This window comes from Prionailurus viverrinus, chromosome B2 (assembly GCF_022837055.1).
Source record: "Prionailurus viverrinus isolate Anna chromosome B2, UM_Priviv_1.0, whole genome shotgun sequence".
NCBI classification, from domain to species: Eukaryota; Metazoa; Chordata; class Mammalia; order Carnivora; family Felidae; genus Prionailurus; species Prionailurus viverrinus.
In genome coordinates this window covers 35,940,292-35,967,131 of record NC_062565.1, presented here as the reverse complement: position 1 = coordinate 35,967,131, position 26,840 = coordinate 35,940,292, and the positions used below count along the sequence as shown (strand labels likewise).

The 26,840-nt window shown below is 38.6% G+C and overlaps 1 protein-coding gene and 1 pseudogene across 3 annotated transcripts in view; one reads left to right on the top strand and one right to left on the bottom strand.

Moving 5' to 3' along the window:
• The window catches only part of CMTR1 (cap methyltransferase 1), a 50,476-nt gene extending 46,952 nt beyond the window's left edge, over window positions 1-3,524 (bottom strand). The window contains exons 1-2 of one of the 3 annotated variants that reach the window (XM_047859107.1): window positions 3,261-3,524; window positions 1,149-1,330 (exon numbers count right to left, since the gene is read on the bottom strand). In XM_047859107.1, coding sequence (XP_047715063.1) covers window positions 1,149-1,296 — 148 coding nt within the window. In that variant the 5' untranslated portion in view covers window positions 1,297-1,330; window positions 3,261-3,524. The remainder of the gene's footprint in view (window positions 1-1,148; window positions 1,331-3,260) is intronic. The other 2 variants (XM_047859105.1, XM_047859106.1) reach the window with 2 other exon arrangements.
• Window positions 1-26,405, top strand: part of LOC125165540 (cytochrome c oxidase subunit 6A1, mitochondrial-like) — a 32,484-nt pseudogene extending 6,079 nt beyond the window's left edge.
• The last annotated feature ends 435 nt before the right edge of the window (window positions 26,406-26,840 follow it).

Sequence of the window (26,840 nt, the reverse complement as noted above, 5' to 3'; positions counted from 1 at the left end):
GCTTCACACCCTTTCAGTCACCAATCTGTCACCAAATTTCATTCTAATTTACCAGTGATCCAGCAAAGATGGCTGGTATACTGGACTAGCGTCCCTCCAAAAAGCTATATCCACTCAGCACCTGGGAATGTGAGATTTGGAAATATGGTCTTTGCAGATGTAATCAAATTAAAATGAGGTCATACTAGATTAGGGTGGGCCCTGATCCAATGACTGATGTCGTTATAAAGGAAAATATGCACACACACACAGAGGGAAGTCAGAGGCAGACTGGAGTTATGCTGCTATAAGCCAAGAACACCAAGGACTGCCAGCAACTACCAGAAGCTAGAAGAGGCAAGGAAGGATTCTTCCCAAGAGACTTAGGAGGGAGCACAGCCCTGCCGACACCTTGATTTCAGACATGGAGCCTCCAGAACTATGGAGAATAAATTTGTTGTTTTAAGCCACCCAGTTTGTGGTAATTTGTTACAGTAGCCCTAGGAAATACAGCTGGAAAGTCAAGGTAAATGTAAGTGGAACTACTTCTAGTTGCTTGGTATCTGAGGCAAGCTCGTAGGCACCTTACAATTTCTCACAGAAGGTTACCTATGGAAACTGTGAATGTCCATAACCCTAAAAAACAGGCAAAGCAAATGTCAGTTTCAACCAGATCAGTGAAATCTTTTGAGTTTAACGTCAATAGTGAGCACAGGATGCTCCAATTCGTTTAGGTGTTTCTGGTCACACATGCTGAAGGAATTGAGAAAACAGAATACAAAAACCTGAGGGGAATTAGGCCAGATCACTACAGCAGAGCCCATCCCCTGTGAAAGAGCCCCAGGATCACTAACAGCAATTAAGAGCACAGGGCACTCAATGCTCACCACTACTTCCAACAGGCTTAAGGCAGCAAAAGAGTGCCACCTGCTGAAAGGCCAGCAGCAGAACTAAGGCACTACTGTCAAAATTCCAATTTTTTTATTTAAAACAAGTTGCCCATTCCTAGTAGAAGAATGACAGAAGCAAGAGAAGCTATAGCCAACAACTCTCAGTAGAACTTGCCTAATTTCCCTCAAGGGGCAGTGGACTGTGTTCTGCCCAATTCAGGCACCAGGGATTCAAATAACCAGATGGCCAGTGGCCTCACATCACATGGGCAAGCATACCTTTTGCTGCGTGATTGACAGAAGAGGGAGGTTCGTCATCAGACGTAGAGCTGAGGTTCAGGGCAAGCTCTGCAACTCTTTTCTTCTGTTTCTTGATAGGGGCAGTGCATTCTGGATCATTTCTCCTCCTCATTGTTACTGCAACCATAAATCCAGATAGTCAGCTGCCCTTGTCAGAGCCACTAGGATCAGAGCAGGGATTCCAAGGTAAAAGTCATCAATGGAATGGGATTCGGCAATTCCAAATAGCTTCCAGTGCCAGCACTTGAATAGCCTCTTCCTCAATTTGAAGTCCAGGAAGGATGCTAGCCAAGCTCGTCTTCAATAATAGCAGTTAATTTTACTGGATAATGTGTGGTGCTTACAGACCCAGAGGCCTCAGGGAAAGGGTGTCAGATACCAAAAAGTCATGGATCAACTCCACAGGCCACAAGGAAGAAAAAAAAAAAAAAGGCCTTGGGAACTTATCATTCTATACTTTTCACACAACACTAGCCATGCATGACAACAGTGTAAACTGGACCTGATGAGTATCGACCACTCCAGAATGTGAAGGGACCACCCCAGAATGACGGCTCCATCACCATTATTATTTTAGCAAGACAATCAACGGATTACATAATATGATAAAAATACTGGCTTTGGTTTATTTCGGGATATTTGAAGGCATGGAAGAATTGGGAAAGTTTTTAATGAGTAAGGAATGGAAACAGTAGTTGACTCAGGACTGAGGAAACAGAAGAGTAGGAAAATTACTGAAACCAGAAGTAGCCACGTCATAGGACTCAGGTACAAAAATAATTTTAAGAACACGAACACACCTCCGTGAAAAGAGGATGGAAACAATCAGGCACCACATCACCATCACCCATGCCCATGTGTAGGCACAGGAGGTAAGCATGAGGGGGAAAAAATGCGATGGAATGAAGTGATTATTACATCTAGAAACTTTAAGGAATGATCAAGTCAAAGAGCAAGCAAGAGTAGTAGTGAATACAGTGTGGTTTACACACAACTGACTGTCTGTTAAGACTCAGAAAAGAGAAAGAACTCAAAACATAGGAGCCAACAGGTGGGTGACCAGCTGGGCTGCAATTCCTTGAGGAAGGGGAGGTGCAGAGGCACAAAATGGTCTTTTAACATGAATCACAACAGGAAGAAAGCAATGAAATGCACAGATATCACTGATCCCTTCAATCTCACAAAACCCCGAATCACATGTTTCACTTCTCTCCAGCTCAAGGATGAGCCCACCCACCCAATGCATAATCTTATCCTCTTTAAGGAAGCAGCCTTTTACTAGGCACAGGCAGGGGTTATCCCAGGGAAGAAAAACGGGAGACACTGAACAAAGAGAAAGCAAGACCACGTTTCACTTTAAACCAGCGTCTTAAATGCCCCCAAAGGCCCATAACAAAAGTAAAAGGGCCATATGATTATTATTAGCGACTCTGAGAGATGGTAAGCAACGGAATTCAACGTGGACTGCGTCGCGGTGGGTGCAAAAAAAGAATACATAGTTGTGTGAAAGGCAGGAGACACTGATGCTCCTCCCCAAACCATCTTAGATCTGGGCCTTCCAAATCATCTACTCCAGCGCTCTCATTTTCCACTGGAAAAAAACTGAGGCCTGAGAGGGGAAGGCCGCACACCTTAACCAGTGCCCTGCTCCAGTGACCGACACAGGCCAGAAGAATGTGCCCAGGCAGGGAACTTCTGCGTGGAAGGCAAGAGGCCTGGTTCTACCTGCTGCTCCCCCAAGGGACGGGTTCAAATCCCCTCTCCAGTCTTCTCTCCCGGGGTGTCGGTTTCGCACTGCCACCCCTATCCACTGAGGGAGGAGATGAGCTCCCATCTCTCCGAGCCAGTCTTTTCATTTGAAAACAACGTGTGTGAATGTGTGCGCAGGAACGTTTGTCAGCGGCAGCTCGGGCTGCGGGAGCTGGAAGAGCGGGTGGGGAGCTGGGGAGGGTGGAAAGGAGGAGGGGAGAGAGAAGGGGCGGCGAGGGTCACCACCGCCGGTGCGTGGCCGAGGCGGCGGTGGAGGGGAGAGGGATGCTGAGCCCGCGCGCCCGCCCGCTCGCTCCCCCCGGGCCGCGCGTCGGCACTCACGCTGAGGGGAGAGGGTGAGCTGCCTGGGAGCGGAGAGGGGGGGGTCAGGCCGCCGTTGCCGCCGCCTCCTCCACCAGGCCTGGCCCTGCCGCTGCCAGAGCCGCCGCCTCCTCCCTCAGTTTCGTTTCCCCCACAAGCCAGCCAGGTCCGCCGGCCGCGCTGTCGCGCTCGGGTCCCGCCCTGCGGGCTGCGCAGTTTGATGACGTCACGGGCAGCCCGCTCCTTCTCGCGGCCGGGTCCTGGCCCCGGGGAAGAAGACCCAGGTTAGGGCCCGCCCCACCCCCACCCAGGGCCTTCCAAGGCGCCTGCGCGGAAGAGCCTAGCGGGGAAGGATGCGAAAGTAAAAGTAACCGAGGTACCTTCTCTTCCCGCTCTGGGGACGAGAAACAAATATAAAAATTGGAAGAGCAGGTGTCGTCACATCACCTCATTTCACTTAATCTCATTGTCTTCAGTTTACAGATTAGGAACAAGTTGAGAAAGGTAAATGGTGAACTGGTTGAGGGCAGAAAACCAGTCTTCTTGTTCACTGCTGGCTGTATCCCCAACATCCAGCATATAGTATATCCTAACCAGATGTTGAACGAAGGTCGGGAGGAAAGAAGGAATGCTGCCTATGGCATCTTACCATATGGACGCAGATGGTTTCCCATCCCAAACCCTCTTCCAGTTTTCTAGCCAATATGGCCAGACGTGTGCTGAACATCCTCACTCAGTCACTTCACACCCATAAATTCTAATCTGACTTTATGTTCTGTAAACCTGCCCTTTTCCCAGTGAATGGCACCACCATTCATCCTGTTGATCCAGCCAGAAATCTGGGATGGCCCATTTTCCTCATTCCCCAAGTCCTCCCAATATACACTTCATTGAGTTTACCTCCTAATTATGTCTCATATATATCCATTCTTCTCCATCCCCATTGCCACAACCCATGCACTCACTTTCTCTAACCAAGATTAGTCCAATAATCTCCAAACCATTATCCCTGTCTCCACTGGTGATGCCTCTGGTGTAGATTTTTAAAAATGTATTCTGATCCTGTCACTACCTATCGATGGTTAAAACCCAGCAAGGACTTCCTATTTCACTTAGGTTGAAGCTAATGTCCCTGAGATGGTTATAAAACTCTCCAGTCTCACCCCTTCTGCAGTCATGCCTTGTGTTACTGATCCTTTATTCCCATTGCCATGTCTCCTAAGGGTTCATCCTCCTGTCTGGAGAGCTCTTCTCCCCCTTTGCTTGGCTAATGTCCACGTATCCCTGAGATGTGTTTAGCATCCTCATCTGGAAATCTTTCCCGACTCCCCAAGTCTGGGTTGGGAGTCCCACCCTGTGTTCCCATAGCTTTGTCCTTCTGCTATCAAAGCATTTATCACAGTGTTGTGTAATGACCCCTTGACAGGTTTGCCTCCCCCACTCGGTTGTAAATTTTGTACAAGAAAGTTTCTTTCCGGGGTGCCTGGGTGGCTCAGTCTGTTAAGCGTGTGACTTCGGCTCAGGTCATGATTTCATAGTTCATGAGTTCCAGCTCCGCATCAGGCTCTGTGCTGACAGCTCAGAGCCTGGGCACTGCTTCGGATTGTGCCTCTGTCTCTCTCTTCCCCTCCCCAGCTCATGCTCTGTCTCTCTCTGTCTCAAAAATAAATAAACATTAAAAGAAATTTTAAGAAAGGTTATCTCCATCTGTCTGTATTAAATCCTTAAGATCCATAAGATTTAATACAGTGGCTGGTAGTAGGTGCTCAATAGACATTTATTGAATCTGTTGAAGTATGGAAGATGAATGAAGGTTAAGTGATGTGCCCAAGGTCACAGAACCAGGAAGCAGCAGATGAGCATTTAAACCAACTCACGACAGATTCTTAACATATGTGTGCCTTAGATACCTTTGGTAATCTTGGAAAGCTTATGGACAGACCCATTCTCAAAAATAATAATTTGAATGGCATAAAATACAAGTTTAGGATAACAAAGGAAATCAATTATATTGAAATACAATTATTTAATGAACTTTGTGATTTTGTTGTACTTTTAATGTAAAGCATTAAGTAATGATTTTAAAAATAGGAAAATTAAAGATAAAATTAGTTTTTAATATATATGAGTAAAAAACCAATGAATAGAGCTGGAACAACCAAATAAGTATTTAGGGGAATGATGAATCTTGATTTCTACCTTACATCATGTGCAGAATTAAATCAAAATGGATCAGACCTAAACATAAGAGCAAAAATGGTAAAGCTTAGGGGCGCCTGGGTGGCGCAGTCGGTTAAGCGTCCGACTTCAGCCAGGTCACGATCTTGAGGTCCGTGAGTTCGAGCCCCACGTCAGGCTCTGGGCTGATGGCTCAGAGCCTGGAGCCTGTTTCCGATTCTGTGTCTCCCTCTCTCTCTGCCCCTCCCCCGTTCATGCTCTGTCTCTCTCTGTCCCAAAAATAAATAAACGTTGAAAAAAAAAAGTTAAAAAAAAATTTTTAAATGGTAAAGCTTGTAAAAGAAAACATTAGCAACTATGGAGAACAGTAATGTATATTTGAAAGTTACTAACAGAGTAGATCTTAAAAGTTCTCATCACAAGAAAAACAATTACCACTGTGTGCCGTGATGGATAGTAACTTATTTGTGGTAATCATTTCACAACATATACATATTGTCATTATGTTACACACCTTAAACTGATACTATATGTTATTATAACTCCATAAACAGGGGGACAAGGAAGTTAAAAAAAGAAAACACAGGAGAATATCCTTGCAGACATGGAGTAGACAAAGGTTTTTTTCACAAAAGACCAGAACAGCATGAATCAGAAGAAAAACTTGATAAAATAGACCTCATCAAATAAAAGGCTTTTTGCTCCTGAAACCAATATTGCACTGTATGTTAAATAACTAGAATTTAAATAAAATTTTGGGGAAAAAAAAGAGGCTGTTGCTCATCAAAAGACACCATTAAGAGGGGCACCTGGGTGGCTCAGTGGGTTAAGCCTCTGACTCTTGATTTCAGCTCAGGTCATGATCTCATGGTTTGTGGGTTTGAGCCCTGCATCGGGCTCTGCACTGATGGCATGGAGCCTGCTTGGGATTCTCTGTCTCCCTCTCTCTCTGCCCCTAGCTTGTTCTCTCTCTCTCTTTCTCTCTGAAAAACATAAATAAACACTTAAAAAATAAAAAAGACACCATTAAGAAATTCAACAGGCTAAGGGCACCTAGCTGGCTCAGTCAGTAGAGCATGCAATTCTTGATCTCAGGTTTGTGAGTTCCAGCCCCGAGTTGGGTGTAGAGATTACTTAAAAATAAAATCTTTAAGAAAAAGAAATTGAATAAGCAAGCCACAGACTGAGAGAAAAACATTCACAACACATATATCTGACAAATGACTTACATCCAAAAAACACATAATATTCAGTAATAAAAAGAAAGAAAGTTGCAATTCTTGTCAAAATGGAGAAAATACATTCCATCCCATTTCTCCAACTGAATGCAACTAAAACCTAGGAAGAATATATGGAACATCTCTCTAAGGATTCTGAAAAGGAAATGGTAGCACGATTAGTGGAGAAGGAAACCAGAAGTCAAAGAACCACCAAATTGGAGATAAGTTTCCCAATTCTAACCTCATTGGTATCTCCTGGCCAGGAATGAAAGGCAGCTTGAAACCTGGAGCTATCCAACAGGTGCAGGTGAAAAGAACTCCAAGAGAAACCATGTATTTCTCATCCCAGAAGCAAGAAAGAGGTTCCTACGGATTACAGAAAGTGTGTGTGTGTGGGGGGGTGTTTTGTCAGCTTCCTTAATTCACTTCCATCCCAGTCTCCCGGCAGTCACCAGGCGACAATGTGGACAAAGCCTACAGCCCATTAGAATCACAGCCCACAGAAGGTAGATAGGCAATTGTGGTTTGGACCTACTTGGGCCAGTTCCCCATTATCTTGTTTGTTTGTTTGCTTGTTTGTTTGTTTGTTTGTTTGTTTGTTTATAGTAGGCTCCACGCCCAGCACGGGGCCCAATGTGGAGCTTGAACTCATGACCCTGAGATCAAGACCTGAGCTGAGATCAAGAGTTGGACACTTCACCAACTGAGCCACCCAGGTGCCCCCAGTTCCCAGTTAAAACAAACAAAAACAGAACAAACAACAACCAAACAAAAACAAATAAACCAAAAAAGAAAAAAAAATCAACATTCTCCATAGGATTTGAGCAAGACCCAGCGTCATATATGTAATATTCAAAGCGTCCAAGATAAAATCCAAAACTACTCAGGTGCCTGGGTGGCTCAGTCAGTTGAGCAACCAACTCTTGATTTCAGCTCAGGTCATGATCTCAAGGTTGGTGAGCTTGAACCCCGCTTCAGGCTCTGCGCTGACAGTGCAGAGCCTGCTTGGGGTTCTCTCTCCCTCCCTCCCTCTGTCTTTCTCTGCCCCTCCTCCACGCACTCTCTCTCAAAATAAACAAGTAAACTTAAAAAAAGACTTTATCTTTTCTAGAGTTTAAGGTTCACAGCAAAATTGAAGGGAAAGTACAGAGATTTTCCATATACCCCTGCCCGCGCACATGTGTGGTAGCTTCCCCCTTTATCAACATCTCCCACAAGAATAGTACATTTGTTACAATTGATGGACTTACACTGACAAACCATAATCACCCAACGTCCGGAGTTTACATTAGGGTTCACTCTTGATGTTGCACATTCTGAGGGTTTGGACAAACGTATAATGACATGTATTCACCACATGGTTTCATACAAATATTTTCACTACTGTAAAAGTCCTCTGCATTCTACCTATTTTTCCCTCCCCACCCCAAACCCTGGCAACCACTGATCTTTTTACTGCCACCATAGTTTTTGTCTTTTCCAGAGTGTCATTAGTTAGTAATACGCACTAAGTTTCCTCCAGGTCTTTTCATGGCTAAATAGCTCGTTTCTTTTTAGTGCTCAATAATATTCCATTGCCTGGATGTACCACAGTTATTTATCCATTCACCTACTGAAGGAGATCTTGGTTATTCTGTTACTTCTAAATTATGAATAAAGCTGCTATAAACATCCATGTGGATGTTTTGGTGTGGACGTAAGTTTTCAACCCCTTTGGGTAAATACCAAGGAGCACAATTTCTGGATAGTATCTTAAGAGTATATTTAGTTTTATAAGAAACTATCAAACTGTCTTCCAATGTGGCTGTACTATCTTACATTCTCACCAGCAATGCATGAGAGTTCCTCTTGTTCCACACCCACACCAATGCTTGGTGGCATCAGTATTCTGGATTTTGGCCATTCCAGTGTGTGTGTGTGATGGTATCTTATTTTAATTTGCATTTCTCTGATGGCATATGATGTGGGGCATCTTTTCATATGCTTATTTGCCATTTGTATATCTTCTTTGGTGAGGTGTCTGGTCAGGTCTTTGGCCTATTTTATAATTAAGTTGTCTGCCGTCTTATGAAGTTCTAAGAGTTCTCCATAAATCTCAGGTAATGTACTTTATCAGATGTGTCTTTGCAAATATTTTCTCCTAGTCTGTCTTCTCATTCTCTTGACATTGTCTTTCATAGAACAGATTTTTTATTTTAATGAAGTCTAGCATATCAATTATTTTTCTCATAAATCAGGCCTTTGGTGTTGTATCTTAAAAGTCATCCTCATACCCAAATTCATCTGGGATTCCTCATATGTTCTCTTCTAGAAACTTTACAGCTTTGTGTTTTACATTTAGGTCTGTTATCCATTTTGAGTCCATTTTGGTGAAATGTGTAAGGTCTCTGTCTAGATTGTTTTGAATGTGGATGTCCAGTTATTCAGGCACCATTTGTTGAAAAGATTTTTTTCTCCATGGTATTACCCTTATTCATTTGTCAAACATCAGTTGGCTATATTTGTGTGGGTCTATTTCTGGGCTCTCTATTCTGTTCCACTGATCTATTTGTCTATTCTTTGGTCCATACCACATTATCTTGATTACCATAGCTTTACAGTAAGTCTTAAAGTTGGGTAATGTCAGCCCTCCAACTTTTTTCATCACCTTCAATAATGTGTTGCCTATTCTGGACCTTTTGTCTTTCAATATAAACTTTAGGATCAGTTTGTCAAGGGGCACCTGGGTGGCTCAGTTGTTTAAGCATCTCCAGCTCTTGATTTTGGCTTGGGTCATGGTCTCCTGCTTTGTGGGATCAGGCCCAGCATTGGGGCATGGGCCCTGCTTGAGATTCTCTTGCTCCCTTTCTCTCTGCTCTTCCCTCAATCATGCTTTCTTTCTCTCTCTCTAAACAGGCAAATAAACATTAAAAAAATAATAATCGGTTTGTCATTATCCACAAAATAACCTTCTGGGATTCTGATTGGGATTGCATTGAATCCATAGATAAAGTTGGGTGAAATTGATATCTTGACAATATTAAGTATTCCTATCCATAAACATGGAATATCTCTCCATTTATTTAGATCTTTTATTTCATTAATTGGAATTTTATACTTTTTCTCCTATAGATCTTGTACATATTTTGTTAGATTTATACCTAAGTATTTCATTTTTGAGGGTGTTAAAGTAAATAATATTGTGTTTTTAATTTCAAGTTCCGTTTGTTCATTCTGGTATATAAGAAACTGATTAACTTCTGTATATTAATCCTATATCCTGCAAGAGACAAAAGGTTTTTTTTAATATATATTTATTTTTGAGAGAGAGAGAGAGAGACAGAGCCTGCGCAAGGAAGGGGCAGAGAAAGAGGGAGACGTGGAATTCAAAGCAGGCTCCCAGCTCTAAGCTGTCAGCATACAGCCTGATGTGGGGCTCGAACCAACAAACCGCAAGATCATGACCTGAGCTGAAGTCATTTGCTTAACCAAATGAGATGCACAGGCACCTCAAAAGACAAAAGCTTTTATAATAACTGTTATAAAATAACAATGACCAAAACAAATAGCCCAATTTAAAAATGAGCAAAAGACTTGAATAGACATTTCTGCAAAGAGGAAATACAAATGGCCAACAAGAATATGAAAATATGCTTAATATCAGAAATCATTAGAAAAATGAAAATCCAAACTGCAATGAGACATCACCTCACACCCATTAGGATGGTCACTATCAAAAAATGAAACGGGTGCCTGGGTGGCTCAGTCTGTTAAGTGTCTGACTTCAGCTCGGGTCATGATCTCATGGTTTGTGGGTTCAAGCCCCATGTCAGGCTCTGTGCTGACAGCTCAGAGCCTGGAGCCTGCTTTAGATTCTGTGTCTCCCTCTCTTTCTCTCTCTACCTCCCCCACTCATGTGTGCTCTCTCTCTCTCTCTCTCTCTCTCTCTCTCTCTCTCTCTCTCTCCTTCTCTCTCAAAAACAAATAAAAACGTTAAAAATTTTAAAATATATACTATAACAGAAAATAACAAGTATTGATGAGGGTATGCAGAAATTGAAACCCTAGTGCTCTGTTGGTGGGAATGTCAAGTGCAGCCACTATGGAAAACAGTATGGAGGTTCCTCAAAAAATTAAAAATAGAGCTACCATATGATTCAGCAATCCCACTTCCAGGTATATATCCAAAAGAATCAAAAGCAGGATCTGAAAGAGAGATTTGCACACCCCTGGTCATTGAAGCATTATTCACAGTAGTCAAGAAATAGAAGCAACCTAAGTGTCTAAAGATCTGTTGCACAACAATATGAATATAGTTAACACTACTGAACTGTACATTTTAAGATGGTTAAGATGAGGGGCGCCTGGCTGAGTTGGTAGAGCATGAGACTCTTGATCTTGGGGTTGTTAGTTCAGGCCCCATGTTGGGTGTAGAGATTACTTAAAAAAAATCATAAAAAAAATTAAAATGGTTAAGATGAAAATAAATGGTTACAATTTACAAATGGTAAATTTTTATGTGTTTTCCCCACAATTGAAAAAAATGTCTATTATAACCACAACCTAAGAAGGAATGCAGACTATTAAAATGAATAGAAAAATAGTAAGTTTCCACAGAGAAAGAAAAAATATAAAAGAGAATGAAGTAGGGATTTTAGAATTGAAAAATACAGTAAGAGAAACAAAAATTTCACTGGATGAACTCAATATCCGAATGGCAATGGCAGAGGAAGAGTCATTGAACTTGAAGATAAATCAATGGAAACTCTCTAATCTGAACAACAAAGAAAAAAAAATGAACAGAATGTCAGGGACCTGTAGGAAAACATCAAAAGGTCTGACACCAGTCCCAGAAGGAAGACAGAAAGACAAAATATTGGGTGCAGAAAAAAATATTTGAAGAAATAATGGCTGAAAACTTCCAAAAGGTAGGGGGGGGGGGACCCATACATTTATAGATTCCAGAAGCTCACAACTCTCCAAACACGAAAAACTCAAAGAAATCTATTCCCAAAAGCATCATAACCAAACTGCTGAAAACTAATGACAAAGAAACTATCTTGAAAGCAGCAAGAGGGGCACCTGGGTGGCTCAGTCAATTAAGTGTCCGACTCTTGATTTTAGCTCAGGTCATGCTCTCACAGGTTCACGTGTTTAAGCCCCGCATCTGCTCCTTGCACTGACAATGCAGAGCCTACTTGGAATTCTCTCTCTCCCTCTCTTTCTGCCCCTCCTGAGCATGTTCCCTCTCTCTCAAAATGAATGATAAACTTAAAAAAAAAAAAAGAAAACAGAGAAAAACTGAATATCATATATAGAAAAACAACAATTAGAGCAACTATGGATTTCACATTGGAAATGTCAGGAATGAAGGAAGAATGATAAAAATGGTAAGTATTTAAGTAAATATCATAAACTCTTTTTCTACTTTTATGTTCTTTAAAATTCACATGAGATTTGAAAGGAAAAAATATAACATCGTCTGATGGGGTTTTCAATGGATGTAGACCATTGTAGATGTCTGTCTCTAAGTATGACAACTATAACATGAATGGGGGATGGCAAAATGACCTATAAGGTGGCAAGGTTTCCACATTCTGCTGAAATTTGTAATCTATTAATTCTAAATAGACTATGAAAAGTTAGGTATGCATATTGTAATCCCTAGAGCAACCCCTTAAAAAAGATTTAAGAATTCCAACTTCTGGAATAGCATAGTAAGAACCTCTAAAAACACAGTCTTCCATAGAAGCAATGAAAACACAGGCAAATTTGTCAAAATCAATTTTTTTAGAACTCTAGAAATTAGCCAGAGACTTGCAACAATACAAGGAGGGTTTCCTCAGGAAAAATGGGTTCAGTAAGAACAATGAGCTTTGTGGCATTTTAACTTGCCCCAATCCTATCCCCTTATCACCAGCTCCATAGTAGACTTGAAAATCAACAGCATCACAAGCATGGTAGCTATGAAAACCATCAACCTAGCAGCAACTAGCAGGACAAAACAGGTTTGGAGCTCCTCCAAAGCCCCACCTCCAGAGAATTATCTCTATTTTAACTGTCTGGCAGCTTGCTGAAAAACTCCATTCTCAAAGCATGTCTTTATTTTATCTGACCCAGAGGTTACTCTGTGCAAACAGTTCTATTTGCAAAACATTATCAAAAATAATCACTGGCAAGCATTACTTGAGGCAGCGTTACCAGTTGGACCTAACAAAAAACAAATATCTGGGAATGAGTTGCCCAAAGGGGTCTCTAAAAAGCCCCAGAATATTCCTAGGTATCTAGAAGGCTACAGGAATATGCAGGGCTGTGCACATGCTTAGGAAAGACCTGAGAGGGCCCTAATCTCTCACCTCTCACCTACTGTGCGGCTCTGCACAAGCAGGAAGTGAAGACAAAGACAGAGTTAGTTGCAAACTGCCTGTCAGAGCATTGAAGCCATATCCCAACATGCACACACAGACCTTGACAAAGGCTAGGAGATTTATTGGTTCCAGGCATTTAAGGAAATCTGTCCAGTCATTAGCTGACCGTTAAACTAACCAAGCAGAGACTTCAGTGGCCATCCATGACAAAGAATGCAAACTTTACAGAATTCAGGAAAATTACTAATAGCAATGAAACCAAACTAGTTGCGGGCGGGGGGCGGGGCAGGGAGGGGACACTGCAACATTATTTTAAACATTCCGTTTTCAAGACAGAAAGAAATGGTAAATTATGACTCATACAGGGAGGGGAAGCAGCCAATAGAAATTATACCGGAGAATGCCCAGAAACTGAACCTAGTAGATAATGACTTTTAATCATCTATTATAATATGTCCAAAGAATTAAAAGAAAGTGTGAGGGTAGTGTCTCACCAAATAGAGAACATCAATAAGAAGATAGAAATCATTTTTTAAAAAGAACAAAGTAGGGGCACCTGGGTGGCTCAGTCGGTTAAATGGCCGACTTCGGCTCAGGTCATGATCTCGCGGTCCGTGAGTTCGAGCCCCGTGTCGGGCTCTGTGCTGATAGCTCGGAGCCTGGAGCCTGCTTCTGTTTCTGTGTCTCCCTCTCTCTCTGCCCCTCCCCCATTCGCGCTCTGTCTCTGTCTGCCTTTCAAAAATGAATAAATGTTAAAAAAAATGTTTTTAAATAAATAAAAAGAACAAAGTAGAAATTCTAGAGTTGAAAAGTACAAAAACTGACATGAAAATTTCACTGTTAGGGCTTATAATGGACTGAATTGTCCCCCATAAAATTCATATGTTGAAGCCCTAATTCCCAATGTGACTGCATCTGCAGATAGGGCTTTTAGGAGATAAGTAAGGTTAAATGAGGTCATAAGGGATCCTCAATAACATTAACAGCTGACTGCATCAGAAATCATAGAGGCCAGAAGACAGTAGGATGACATATTCAAAATGCATATGAAAGAGTTGAAAGAGTGCACCTGGGTGGCTCAGTCAGGTGTCTGACACTTGATTTTGGCTCAGGTCCTGATCTCACAGTTTGTGAGATCAAGCCCATGTGGGGCTCTACACTGACAACATGAAGCCTGCTTTGAATTCTCTTTCTCTCTCCCTATCTCGCCTTCCCTCCCCTCTCACATGCAAGCTCTCTCTCTTTCTCAGAATAAATAAACTTAAAAAAAAAAAGTGTTGAAAGAAAAAAATTGTAAATTAAGAATTCTATATCCAGCAAAACTTCAAAAAAAATAGCAACAAAACCAAACTGGGGGTAGGGGTCATAAAGAAGAAATTAAGACATTCCCAAATTAAAAACAAAAATTTGTCATTATCAGACCTGCCTTACAAGAAATACTGAAATGAATCTTTCAAGCTGAAAGAAAAGACACTAGACAGTAAATTGAATCCACACAAAGAAATATATAGCACCAGTAGAGGCTGCCTCAAATCCATTTTCAGAGTAGGCAAATGAAAAACAGTAAATAAATTACATTCAGAGTTCTCTGTCTTCTATTCTCTGCCATGTTCATCCCTGTCACTTAATCAGAAAACCAAGTCAGAAGTAACTTGAGAAGATGTATTTTTATTTCTTACTTTAAAAATAAATATGAATTTTTAAAGTATATACAGAGATATAGTAAAAAAAAAAAACTCACTATATCAATTAAAATGGAATCTTAATCCAAAAAAGTCAGAACGGCAACAGAGGTACGAAAAACAGAACAAAGAGTATAAACAAACACAATATAAAGAATGCAGACCTATAGCCAAATATATCAATAATTGTATTTAGTGTCAATAGTCTAAACGCATCAATTTGAAGACCAAGATTGTCATAAAGGATAAAAAAATCAAGAACCAATTTATATGCTATCTATAAAAATTCACTTAATACAAGAGTCAGTTAAAATTAAAAGAATCAAGAAATGATATACCAAGCAAATACTGACCAAAAGAAAGCTGAAAGATCTAGAATAATATCAAATAGACTTCAGAGAGAGAAAAATTCTCAAGAATAAAGAGAGATATTGTATAATGATAAAAAGGATCAAGAAGACATAACAATCTTAAATATGTATGTGCATCACAACAGGACTTCCAAATAAAAGTGAAGACTGATGGAAATGGAAGATAAAATGCGCAATTATGGTTGGTGAGCTCATCTCTCAGTAATCAGTGGGACAAGAGACAGAAGTCAGCAAGGATATAGAAAATCTGAACAACTTCATTAACCAACTGGATCTAACTGACACTGACATAACACTTCACCCAACAACAGTGGAATACACATTCAAGTACACATGTGCACCAAGATAGACTACATGCTGGATCATTAAACAAACCTTGATACATTTAAAATAACTGAAATCATACAAAGGAAGTTCTCTAACTATTTAGCATTAAAGTAGAAATCAATAACAGAAAGATAACTGAAAAATCTCCAAATACTTGGTACTTATATTAATTATTTCAAATGATCTATGGGTCAAAAAGAAATCTCAAGGAAAATTAGAAAGTATTTTGAACAAAATAAAAATAAAAATAAAACATACAAAAACTTCCAGCATGCAGATAAATCATGCATAGAGGTCAATTTTATTGTATTAAATGCAGAAAAGAAGAAAAGTCACAATCAACAATCAAAGCTTCACTTCAAGAAAATAGAAAAGGAAAAGCAAATAAACCCAAAGTAAGCAGAAGAAGGAAATAATAAAAATAAAAGCAAAAATCAGTGGAATTCAAAAAAGAAAAAGAAAGAAACCAGAAGCTGTTCTTTGAAAAGGTCAGTAAAATTAATAATCTTTTTGTAAGACTGACCAAGAAAAAAAGGAGGTATAAATTTCTGATATCAGGAATGAGAAAGGGAGTATCTTTTTTTTTTAACGTTTATTTATTTTTGAGACAGAGACAGCATGAATGGGGGAGGGTCAGAGAGAGGGAGACACAGAATCTGAAACAGGCTCCAGGCTCTGAACTGTCAGAACAGAGCCCGACGCGGGGCTCGAACTCACGGACTGTGAGATCATGACCTGAGCCAAAGTTGGTGGCCTAACCAACTGAGCCACCCAGGCGCCCCAGAAAGGGAGTATCTTTACAGGCCTTGCAGACATTAAAAAGATAATAAGGGAATACTAAGAACATCCCTACATATAAAAATGGACCAGCTGATATTGACCAATTCCTTAAAAACTACAAATTACCAAAACTCACCCAAGAAGAAATTGATATCTGAATAGTTCTATATCTGTTAAAGAAAATGACTTCATAGTTTTAATTTTAAAAAAAACCTTCAAAATAAAATTGAGGTCCAGATGGCTTCACTGTTGAATTCTTCCAAACATATAAAGAAGAAATCACACCAACTCTACACAATCTCTTCCAGAAAATAAAAGAAAGAACACTTTCCAGTTAATATGAGGCCAGCATTATCCTGATACCAAAAATGAGATAAAGACAATAGAAGAAAAGAAAATTGTAGACCAATATCCCTTACGAAAATTAGAAACAAAAGTCCTAACCAAAATACTGACAAATCAAATCCAACAATGTATAAAAAAAATTCTACACCATGGCCAAGTAGGGTTTATCCTAGGAATGCAACACAAATTAAATATTAACAGGTCAATGTAATCCATCATATTAACAGACTAAAAAAATCAAACCTCATGATATTAACTCTTGCAAAAAAGTATATGACAAAATTCAGCACTCATTATTAAAAACTAGTAGTAAAAAGGATATATATAACCATATATTATCATAATATAATGTAGTGATATGTGACATATATTAATTATCCTAATTAACAGTAAAAGTCTGATGCTTTTTATCTGAAATCAAAAATGAGGGAAGGATAAACATTCTCACCACTCATATTCAAATCATACTGAGGGCTCCTGGGTGGCTCAGTCAGTTGGTTAAGCAGGTTAAGCGTCTGACTTCCATTCAGATCATCATCTTGCTGTTGGTGATAGCTCAGAGGCTGGATGGAGCCTGCTTCAGATTCTGTGTCTCCCTTCCTCTCTGCCCCTACCCCGCTCACACTCTGTCTCTGTCTCTCTCTCAGAAATAAATAAAACATTAAAAAAAATCATACTGAAAGTCCTACCCAGTGCAATAAGGCAGGAGAAAAAAGACAGATTATTGGAAAGGAAGAAAAGGATCTTATTCACACAGAAAATGATATCTATATAGATAATCCCAAAGAATCTACAAAAAAGTTCCTAGAATTAATAAGTGAGTTTTTTAAGTTTGTTGAATTCAAAGTCAACATATATAAATTAACATTTCTGCATACTAGCAATTAATAATTGGACATCAAAGTTTTAAAAATACCATTTACAAAAGCTTCAAGAAAATGAAATATTCTAACAAAACTTATTCAAGGAATGTCTGCTAAAAAGAAAAAAAAACACTACAAAATGTTGATGTAATAAATCAAGGAGGACCTATATAGAGAGAAATACCACATTCAGGGACTGGATGACTCAGTATAATTAAGAGGTTAATTATCCTTAAATGATCTATTGATTTAGTGTAATTCCGATAAAAATTCCAGCAGGAATATTTATAGATATAGACACACTGGTTTTTAAATTTATGTGGAAAAGCAAAGACACTTGGATAGCCAAAAACAATCTCAAAAAAAGAGAAGTTAGAGTTCATAGTACATGATTTTAAGACTTACTATAAAAAGTTTACAGGCCACCTGTAATTTACAGGGCTCAGTCAGTTGAGCATCTGATTCTTGATTTCAGCTCAGGTCATGATCCCAGAGTCATGGGATCAAGGAATCAATGGAAAAGAATATAAAGGTCATAAATGGACTCATACAAACATGGCCAATTGTTTTTTGACAAAAGTACAAAGGCAACTGACTGGAGAAAAGATGGTCTTTTCAACAGATGGTGTTAGAACACCAATTAAATATCCATATGCAAAATCATCATCATCATCATCATCATCATCATCATCATCATCTTGAACTAAACTGCAGCATTATACAAAAATTAAACCCAAATGGAACATTGATCTAAACATAAACTCTAAAGCTATAAAACTTTTAGAAAAAAACATAGGAAAAAATCTTCATAACGTTGGTTTAGGCAAAGGGTTCATAGATAAGACACCAAATCATGATCCATAAAAAAATACTGACAAATTGAACCACATCAAAACTGAAAATTATTGCTCTGTAGAAGACATTGTTGAGAAAATGAAAAGAGAAGCTATATTTTTGGGGAAAAGATTTGCTAATCATATATCCCTCTATGGACTTGTATCTAGAATATACAGACAACTCTTGGGGTACCTGGCTGGCTCAGTTGTTAAGCCACAGACCCTTGATCTCAGAGTGGTGAGTTTGAGCCCTGGTTTGGGCTCCATGGTGGGTGTGGCGCCTACTTAAAAAAAAAAAAAAAAAAAACCTCTCAGTATTAAACAGTAAGAAAACAACCCACTTTTTTAAATGGACAAAAGATTTAAGCAGATAACTTACCAAAAAAAATATATGGATGACGAATAAACATCTGAAAAGATATTCAACATCATTGACCATTAATGAAATGCAGTTTGAAACCACAGTGAGATATACACCTACAATTTTTAAAAAATCTGATACTACTAAGTGCTTGTGAAGATGCAAAGCAATTGAAACTCTTCTATGTTGCTGGTGGGTATACAAAATGGTACAAACACTCTAGAAGAACTTTATTTGGCAGTTTGGCAGCGTCTTAGAAACTTAATATGTATACACACACCTATTACCCAGCGGCCACACTTATCTATTTACCCTATATAAATGAATCCTTTTTTATGATTTTATTTTTTATCTTATTTTTAAATTTATTTATTTTGAGGGGGAAAGAGAGTGAGAGAGAGCAAGAGAGACAGTGTGTGTGCATATAAGCAGGGGAAGGGCAGAGAGAGAGGGGAGAGAGAGAATCCTAAGCAGGCTCTGCACTGTCAGCACAGAGTCCCACAGTGGGGTGGCGCTCAAACTCACAAGCTGTGAAATCATAACCTGAGCCGAAATCAAGAGTCTGACTGAGCCACCCAGGCACCCCCATAAAGATTTTATTTTTAAGTAATTTCTACACCCAACATGGGGCTCAAACTCACCACTCCAAGATCAAGAGTCGCATACTCTTCGAACTGAGCCAGCCAGGCACCCCTGTATAAATGAATCTTATGTTCCCACAAAAACCAAATATAGGGGCACCTGGGTGGCTCAGTCAGTTGAGTGTCTGACTTCAGCTCAGGCCATGATTTCATGGGTAGTGGGCTGAGACCCACATCGAGCTCTGTGCTGACAGCACAGAGCCTGGAGCCTGCTTCAGATTCTGTGTCTCCCTCTCTGTCCTTCCCCGCTTGCACTTTGTCTCTCTCTCTCTCAGAAATAAATAAACATGAAAAAAGTTTTAAAAAATACAAATGTTTGTATATCAAGTAGCTCTATTCATAATTGCCAAAATCTAGAAAGAACTAAAATGTTCTTCAATAGGAGAATGGATAAACAAACTGTAGTACACCTATATAATGGAATACCATACAAGCAAGAACTATTGACATAGGCAACAACATGAAAAAATTTCAAATGCTGAGTAAAAGAAGCCAGGTTCCAACGGTTACATACTGTATGATTCCATCTACATGACCTTCTGGAAAAGACAAAACTATAGAGACAAAGAATGGATTAGTGATTGTTAGGAGTTAGGAATGCGGGTGCAGGGTTTACCATAAAATAAAATGGGATCCATGAGGCACAATTTAGGGTGATGGCACTATTTTATATCCTGATTGTGGTGGTGACTACACAAGTCTACACATGTTAAAACTTATAGAACTGCACACCAAAAAGCCAACTTGACTATATGTTAGTTATCAAGAACATACAAATTAAAACCATTATGAAATACCACCTTACACCCACAAGAATGGCTAAAATTAAATATACTGTACAGACAAAACCAAATGTTGACAAGGGTATGGAGCAGCTAGGACTCTCATACATTGCGTGGAAATCACTGTAGCAAATTTCTCACGAAGTTAAATGTAACCTATTCTATGACCCAGCAATTTCACCTCTAGGTATTTACAAGAGAAATGAAAACATGAATGTTCATAGAATCTTTATTGATAATCACCTGAAACATAAAATATTGTGCAAAAGGAGCCAGGCACAGAAGAGTATTTACTCTATTATTACATTTGTATGAAGTTCAAGAGCAGTCAAAACTAATCTATGGTAATATCAGAACAATGGTTGGCTCTGGAACAGAACTGAAGAAAAGAAGAACTGACTAAAAAGGGGTGTGAAGGGACTTTCTGAGGTCCTGGAAATGTGGTGGTTACACAGGTACATACACTGTCAAAATTCATAGAACTGTTCACATTTAACATCTGTGATTTAACTAGATGTAAAATTTACCTCAATAAAAAATTTATCATATATATGATGTGTATCATATATATGTATATCAGTGAAAAAGCTGTTATTTAGCTTAAATAAGAAACCTGAATTGTGAGATGGTCTTTACACTCATGTTTTGTTGAACATTCAATCAATTTTTAATTTTTGTTTTGATGGTCAGAAGTGTTGAAAATCCCCACTTATAGATTCATAAAGATCTATTGTTACAAATGGAATTAAAGTTTCTAGAGTGTTTTTTAAAATCAAGGCAAGGATAATCCTATCTCAAAGAATACCAGAATTTTTCAAGTATGTTTGAGTTAAACTTCAATTGTAATTTTTTGTTCTAAAAATCAATGGATTAATCTTCAGTTAGGTCAACATCTTAACATCTTTGATTCAGTTTATATAAGAAAGAAATGGATTACATATCTATAGTTCAATTTAGGAGCCATCAAGATAGAAATAACTTTTGAAGGACTTCTGAAGTGTTCCAGAACTTTGCAGATGTCTCCTTTCAAAGAAATTGACAGAATTTTGTATTACAACTCCATCTTAGACAAGCATATCCTCCAGTTTCTTCTTTATTGATCGCTTAACCAGGAATGTTCTAAATTTTTTAGGAAGCGTCTATAATGTTGACTTCATAACATTGAATTGAAAGGTTTAACTGATTCAACATGGTTAAAAGTATGTGCCAGGTAAGCCAATACACAGATAGAACTCTTTTTCTCATGACCCAAGGGTGGATTTCTTTCTTTCTTTCTTTTTAAAATTTCAGTTAAAGTAAAACTTCTGCCCTTAGTTTGAAAAAGCGCTTGAAGGCATATCTTCACGAAGGCCAGTGAATTTCTGTGTGGTAGAGAACGAATTCATATTTTGCTTTCATATCTTTACAACAAATTTTAAAATGCATTTGACTCAAAGATCTGCCTCTGGTGAAGTTGATGACATTTCTGGCTATTGACAAAACTTCTTTTTCAGTGTTGTTAGAAAAATCTTGTTGTCAGTGTATGTCTGGGTAAAAAGACAATGAGTGATGTGAAAAGTTTCCTTTCTCGTGAGAGTAGCGAAACTAGGTGCATTACCAAGCATCTCAGGGCCTATGCAGAATCTGAAGGTTTTCTTTCCAAAGTTTTATTTGGCAAAAAATATTTTTACTATTCTCAAAATATCCATAGTCTTTTTAATTTCCCAAAGCGTTCACAAAATAAGAATTCTTCCTTGATGGCACCAACATGTGTACAGGAAACACAAAAAGGAAGCTGGCTACATTGAGAGATATCTGTGGAGAGACGTATCTTATTTAGATGCCTTTCAGGCTGGACAGATGTGAGAGGCTCTTTCAATTTTGCTGACATTATACTTCCATTCACATTAATTTTTATACATATACACATCCCACTCTGGCCTTTGTGTTCCATCACATTCAATGATGCACATAAAATAATATAATACATGGTCTTCATCATCTGTCCTTTTCTTTGACATTTCATTTTAAATTGGGTTTGTAAAAAAATATACAAAATAAAGCTAAAATAAAACATTTGATCCAATTTAGTTTTTTTATTTTGAAATAATTTAAAACTTATAGAAAATTTCAAGAATAATACAAAGAATTCCCATATACCCTGGACTATGTTCCCCAATTGTTAACATTTTACCACATTTACTTTATCATTTTCTCTCTCTATATATATATATATATACCTATACCTCTCTCTCTCTCTCTCTCTCTCTCTCTCTCTCTCTATATATATATATATATATATATACATATATACACACACATATATAGAATATATATAAATATAATTTTCTATTTTATCATTTCATACAAACATAACACATTCATCTCTATGTAAATATGTATTGTTTTCATGAACCATTTGAAAGTAAATTGCAGACATGATAACTCTTTATTCCTAAATACTAATGTATTTGTTTCACAAGAACAAGGATATTCCTTTACTTAGCCATAGTATAAGGATCAAAATCAGGAAGTTAACATTGATATGCTACTGTAATCTACAGACCTTATTTATATTTTACCAACTGTCCCACAATACCCTTTATAGTAAATAATAATTTTTTTGATGAATAGAATTTTTTAAATGTGCTAGTCTCACACACACACATACACACACACACACAGGAATAAGGAAATCCTGCCATTTGGAATGACATGGATGAACCTGGAGGGCATTATGCTAAATTAAATAAGCAAGGCAGAGAAAGGCAAATACTGCATGGTTATCACTTATATGTGGAATCTGGAAAAAAAAAAAAAAGCTAATAAAACCAGAAAGTAGAAAAGTGATTGCCAAGGGCAGGGAGATACGGGAGCTAGGGAGACATGGTAAAAGGGTAGAAACTGTCAGTTATAAGATGAATAAAATCTGATGATCTAATGTATAACATGGCGACTATACTGGCTAATACTGTATTGCGTAATTACAATTTGCTAAAAGAGTAGAGCTTAAATGTTCTCACAAAATAAAAGGTAAATAAATGAGGTGATGGATGTGATAATTAACTTGATGGGGGAATCCATTCACAATGTACACATATTTCAAATCATCACATTGTACACTTAAATATCTTATAATGTTATTTGTTAATTATACCTCAATAAAGCTGGGAAAAAAATTTCTGGTCCAATCCAGGATCATTTGTCAAATTATGTAATGTCACTTTAGTCCTCTTTAATCTGGAACAGTTCCTAAGTCTTTGTCATTCATAGCCTTGAGGTTTCTTTTTTTTCTGGGTCCTGAATCAGCTTTATTTTTCTCTGCGTAGGGAACCCTGCACAGGCAATTCAAATTAAGACAAAATAAACGTATGAATATTTATGTAAAACTGTCCTTTCTAATGAACAACGATACACAATGTACAACTTCACATTCATTGGGTGGGTTTACAAAAATGTAACATTCCCAACTGATAACCTTGACATTTTTAAAAAGGCGTTTTGTGGAATGCTCCTCAATTGGAATTTGTCTGTTTCATGATTGAATTGGGGTTATGTACTTTTTTCATTTTAATTGTTTTTAATGTTTATTTATTTTTGAGAGAGAGACAGAGTGTGAGTGGGAGAGGGGCAGAGAGAGGGAGACACAGAATCTGAAGCAGGCTCTAGGCTCTGAGCTGTCAGCACAGAGTCCAATGTGGGGCTCGAACACACAAACTGCAAGATCATGACCTGAGCTGAAGTCAGTTGCCCAACCAACTGAGCCACCCAGGCGCCCCTGGGATTATGTACTTTTGAAAAGGATACCATAGAAATGATACTGTGCTAACACCACCACCCCCCAAAAAAACCCAAATAATCTAGTGAATGGGCAAAAGACATGAACAGACACTTTTCCAAAGAACACATCCAGGTGGCTAACAGACATAAGAAAAAATGCTCAACATCACTCATCATTAGGGAAATACAAATCAAAACCACAATGAGGTACCACCTCACACTGGCTAAATGTGCTAAAATGGCTAAAATGTTAACAACAGATGTTGGTGGAGAAAGAGGAACCCTTTTGCATTGCTGGTGGGAATGCAAAGTGGTGCAGACACTCTGGAAAACAGTTTTGAGGTTCCTCAAAAAATTAAAAATAGAACTACCCTATGACCCAGAAATTGCACTATTAGGTAATTATTCAAAGGATATAGGTGTGCTGTTTCGAAGGGGCACATGTACCCCGATGTTTACTTACAGCAGCACTATCGACAATAGCTAAAGTATAGAAAAAGCCTAAATGTCCATTGACAGACGAATAGAGAAAGAAGATGTGGTAGCCTCACGCCAGTCAGAGTGGCTAAAATGAACAAATCAGGAGACTATAGATGCTGGCGAGGATGTGGAGAAACGGGAACCCTCTAGCACTGTTGGTGGAAATGCAAACTGGTGCAGCTGCTCTGGAAAACAGTGTGGAGGTTCCTCCAAAAATTAAAAATAGATCTACCCTATGACCCAGCAATAGCACTGCTAGGAATTTATCCAAGGGATACAGGAGTGCTGATGCATAGGGGCACTTGTACCCCAACGTTTATAGCAGCACTTTCAACAATAGCCAAATTATGGAAAGAGCCTAAATGTCCATCAACCGATGAATGGATAAAGAAATTGTGGTTTATATACACAATGGAATACCACGTGGCAAGGAGAAAGAATGAAATATGGCCTTTTGTAGCAACGTGGATGGAACTGGAGAGTGTTATGCTAAGTGAAATAAGTCATACCGAGAAAGACAGATACCGTATGTTTTCACTCTTATGTGTTAAGTTTCCTGAGAAACTTAACAGAAGACCATGGGGGAGGGGAAGGGAAAAAAAAAAAGGTTAGAGAGGGAGGGAGCCAAAACATAAGAGACTCTTAAAAACTGAGAACAAACTGAGGGTTGATGGGGGGTGGGAGGGAGTGGAGGGTGGGTGATGGGTATTGAGGGGGACACCTGTTGGGATGAGCACTGGGTGTTGTATGGAAACCAACTTGACAATAAATTTCATATTAAAAAAATAAATAAATAAAATAAAATAAATAAAAATGAAAAAAAAGATGTGAGATATATATATACACATACACACAATGTAGTATTACTAGGCAATCAAAAAGAATGAAATCTTGCCATTTGCAACAACATGGATGGAACTAGAGTGTATTATGCTAAGCAAAATTAGTCAGAGAAAGACGAGTATCATATGACTTCACTCATGTGGAATTTAAGATACAAAAGAGATGAACATAAGGGAAGGGAAGCAAAAATAACATAAAAACAGGGAGTGGGGCAAAACATAAGAGACTCAAATGTAGAGAACAAACTGAGGGTTGCTGGAGAGGTTGTGGGTGGAGGGATGGGCTACGTGGGCAAGGGGCATTAAGGAGGACACTTGTTGGCATGAGCACTGGGTGTTACATGTAGGGGATAAATCACTGGATTCTATTCCTGAAATCATTATTGCACTATATACTAACTTGGATATAAATTAAAAAATAATTAATTTAAGAAAAAGAAAAAGAAAGCTGAAGTAATGGGAAAAAAAATGATACTGTGCTCCTCTTATTGGGGGGTGACGTGATGTCAGTTTGTACCATTACTAGCGATGGTAACTTTTATCACCTGTTTAAGGGGGTGTCTGTCAAGTTTCTCCACAGTAAAGTTACTATTTTTCCCTTTGCAATTAACAAGTATTTGGAGGTGCTCTATTCCTCCTCAAAATTTTACTAACTAGTTTTTAGCATCTGATGATGACTCTTGGCTAATCAATTTTTACTGTGAGATCTACAAATGGTGACTTTCTAACTATGTCATCCTTCTGACTTTAATGGCTGGCATTCTATTGTAAGAGGTTTTCCTTCTCTGTAATATATGTATGTATGTACATATGCATGTATGAATGTATTCGGTTATAATAGCATTCACTTATTATACATTACTGTTATTTATTTTAAGGCTCCAAGTGACATTTTTGAAACTCAATTTTTGTATGATTTTTAAGCAAATTGTTTTCCATGAACCTAGGAAGAAATTGTTAAGTCAAACGACATTCAAAAGACATGTGTAAGCTATAAAACAAGGCAAATTTTATACTTTATCTAGTTTTATCACCTTTACTGACTTTTAATCCTTACAATGGATTATAGCAGCAGTAGCTCAAGAATTATATTTTTCCAAGAATCTGGTTTGTTGAACATGATGTTGAATGGCTTTCTGTGCCTTCCTAGAAATAATGGTTCTTGTTTTTTATATCATTTTTTTGCAAAGTTTTTATCATACACACACACACACACACACACACACACACACACCTGTCGCAGTAATACAGTGCTATAATAATTGTTTTTTATAATCTGTTTTTTAAGATAGTTAAGGGAAAAAAATGAGGAGAGGTGCCTGGGTGACTCAGTCAGTTAAGCATCTGACTCTCAATGTCATGATCTCATGGTTTGTGGGATTGAGCCCTGCATCAGGCTCTGTCCTGACAGCTCAGAGCCTGCTTGGGATTCTCTCTCTCTCAAAATAAATAAATATTTAAAAAAAAAAAAGAGGGGTGGTGCCTGGGTGGCTCAGTTGGTTAAGTGTCTGACTTCGGCTCTCAGGTCAGGATCTTGCATTTCATGAGTTCAAGCCCCACAATGGGCTCTGCATTGGTGGTGTGGAGCCTGCTTGGGGTTCTCTCTCACTTCCTCTCTCTCTGCCCCTCCCTCACTTGTGTTCTCTCTCTCTCAAAAGTAAATAAGTAAAACTTCTAAAAAAAATAAAGATTAAAAAAGAAAAGAAATGAGGAAAACTAAGAAATGAGGAAAATTATATTTCTAAAGTCTTTCATATCAATCCACGTATTTACCATTTGTGATGCTC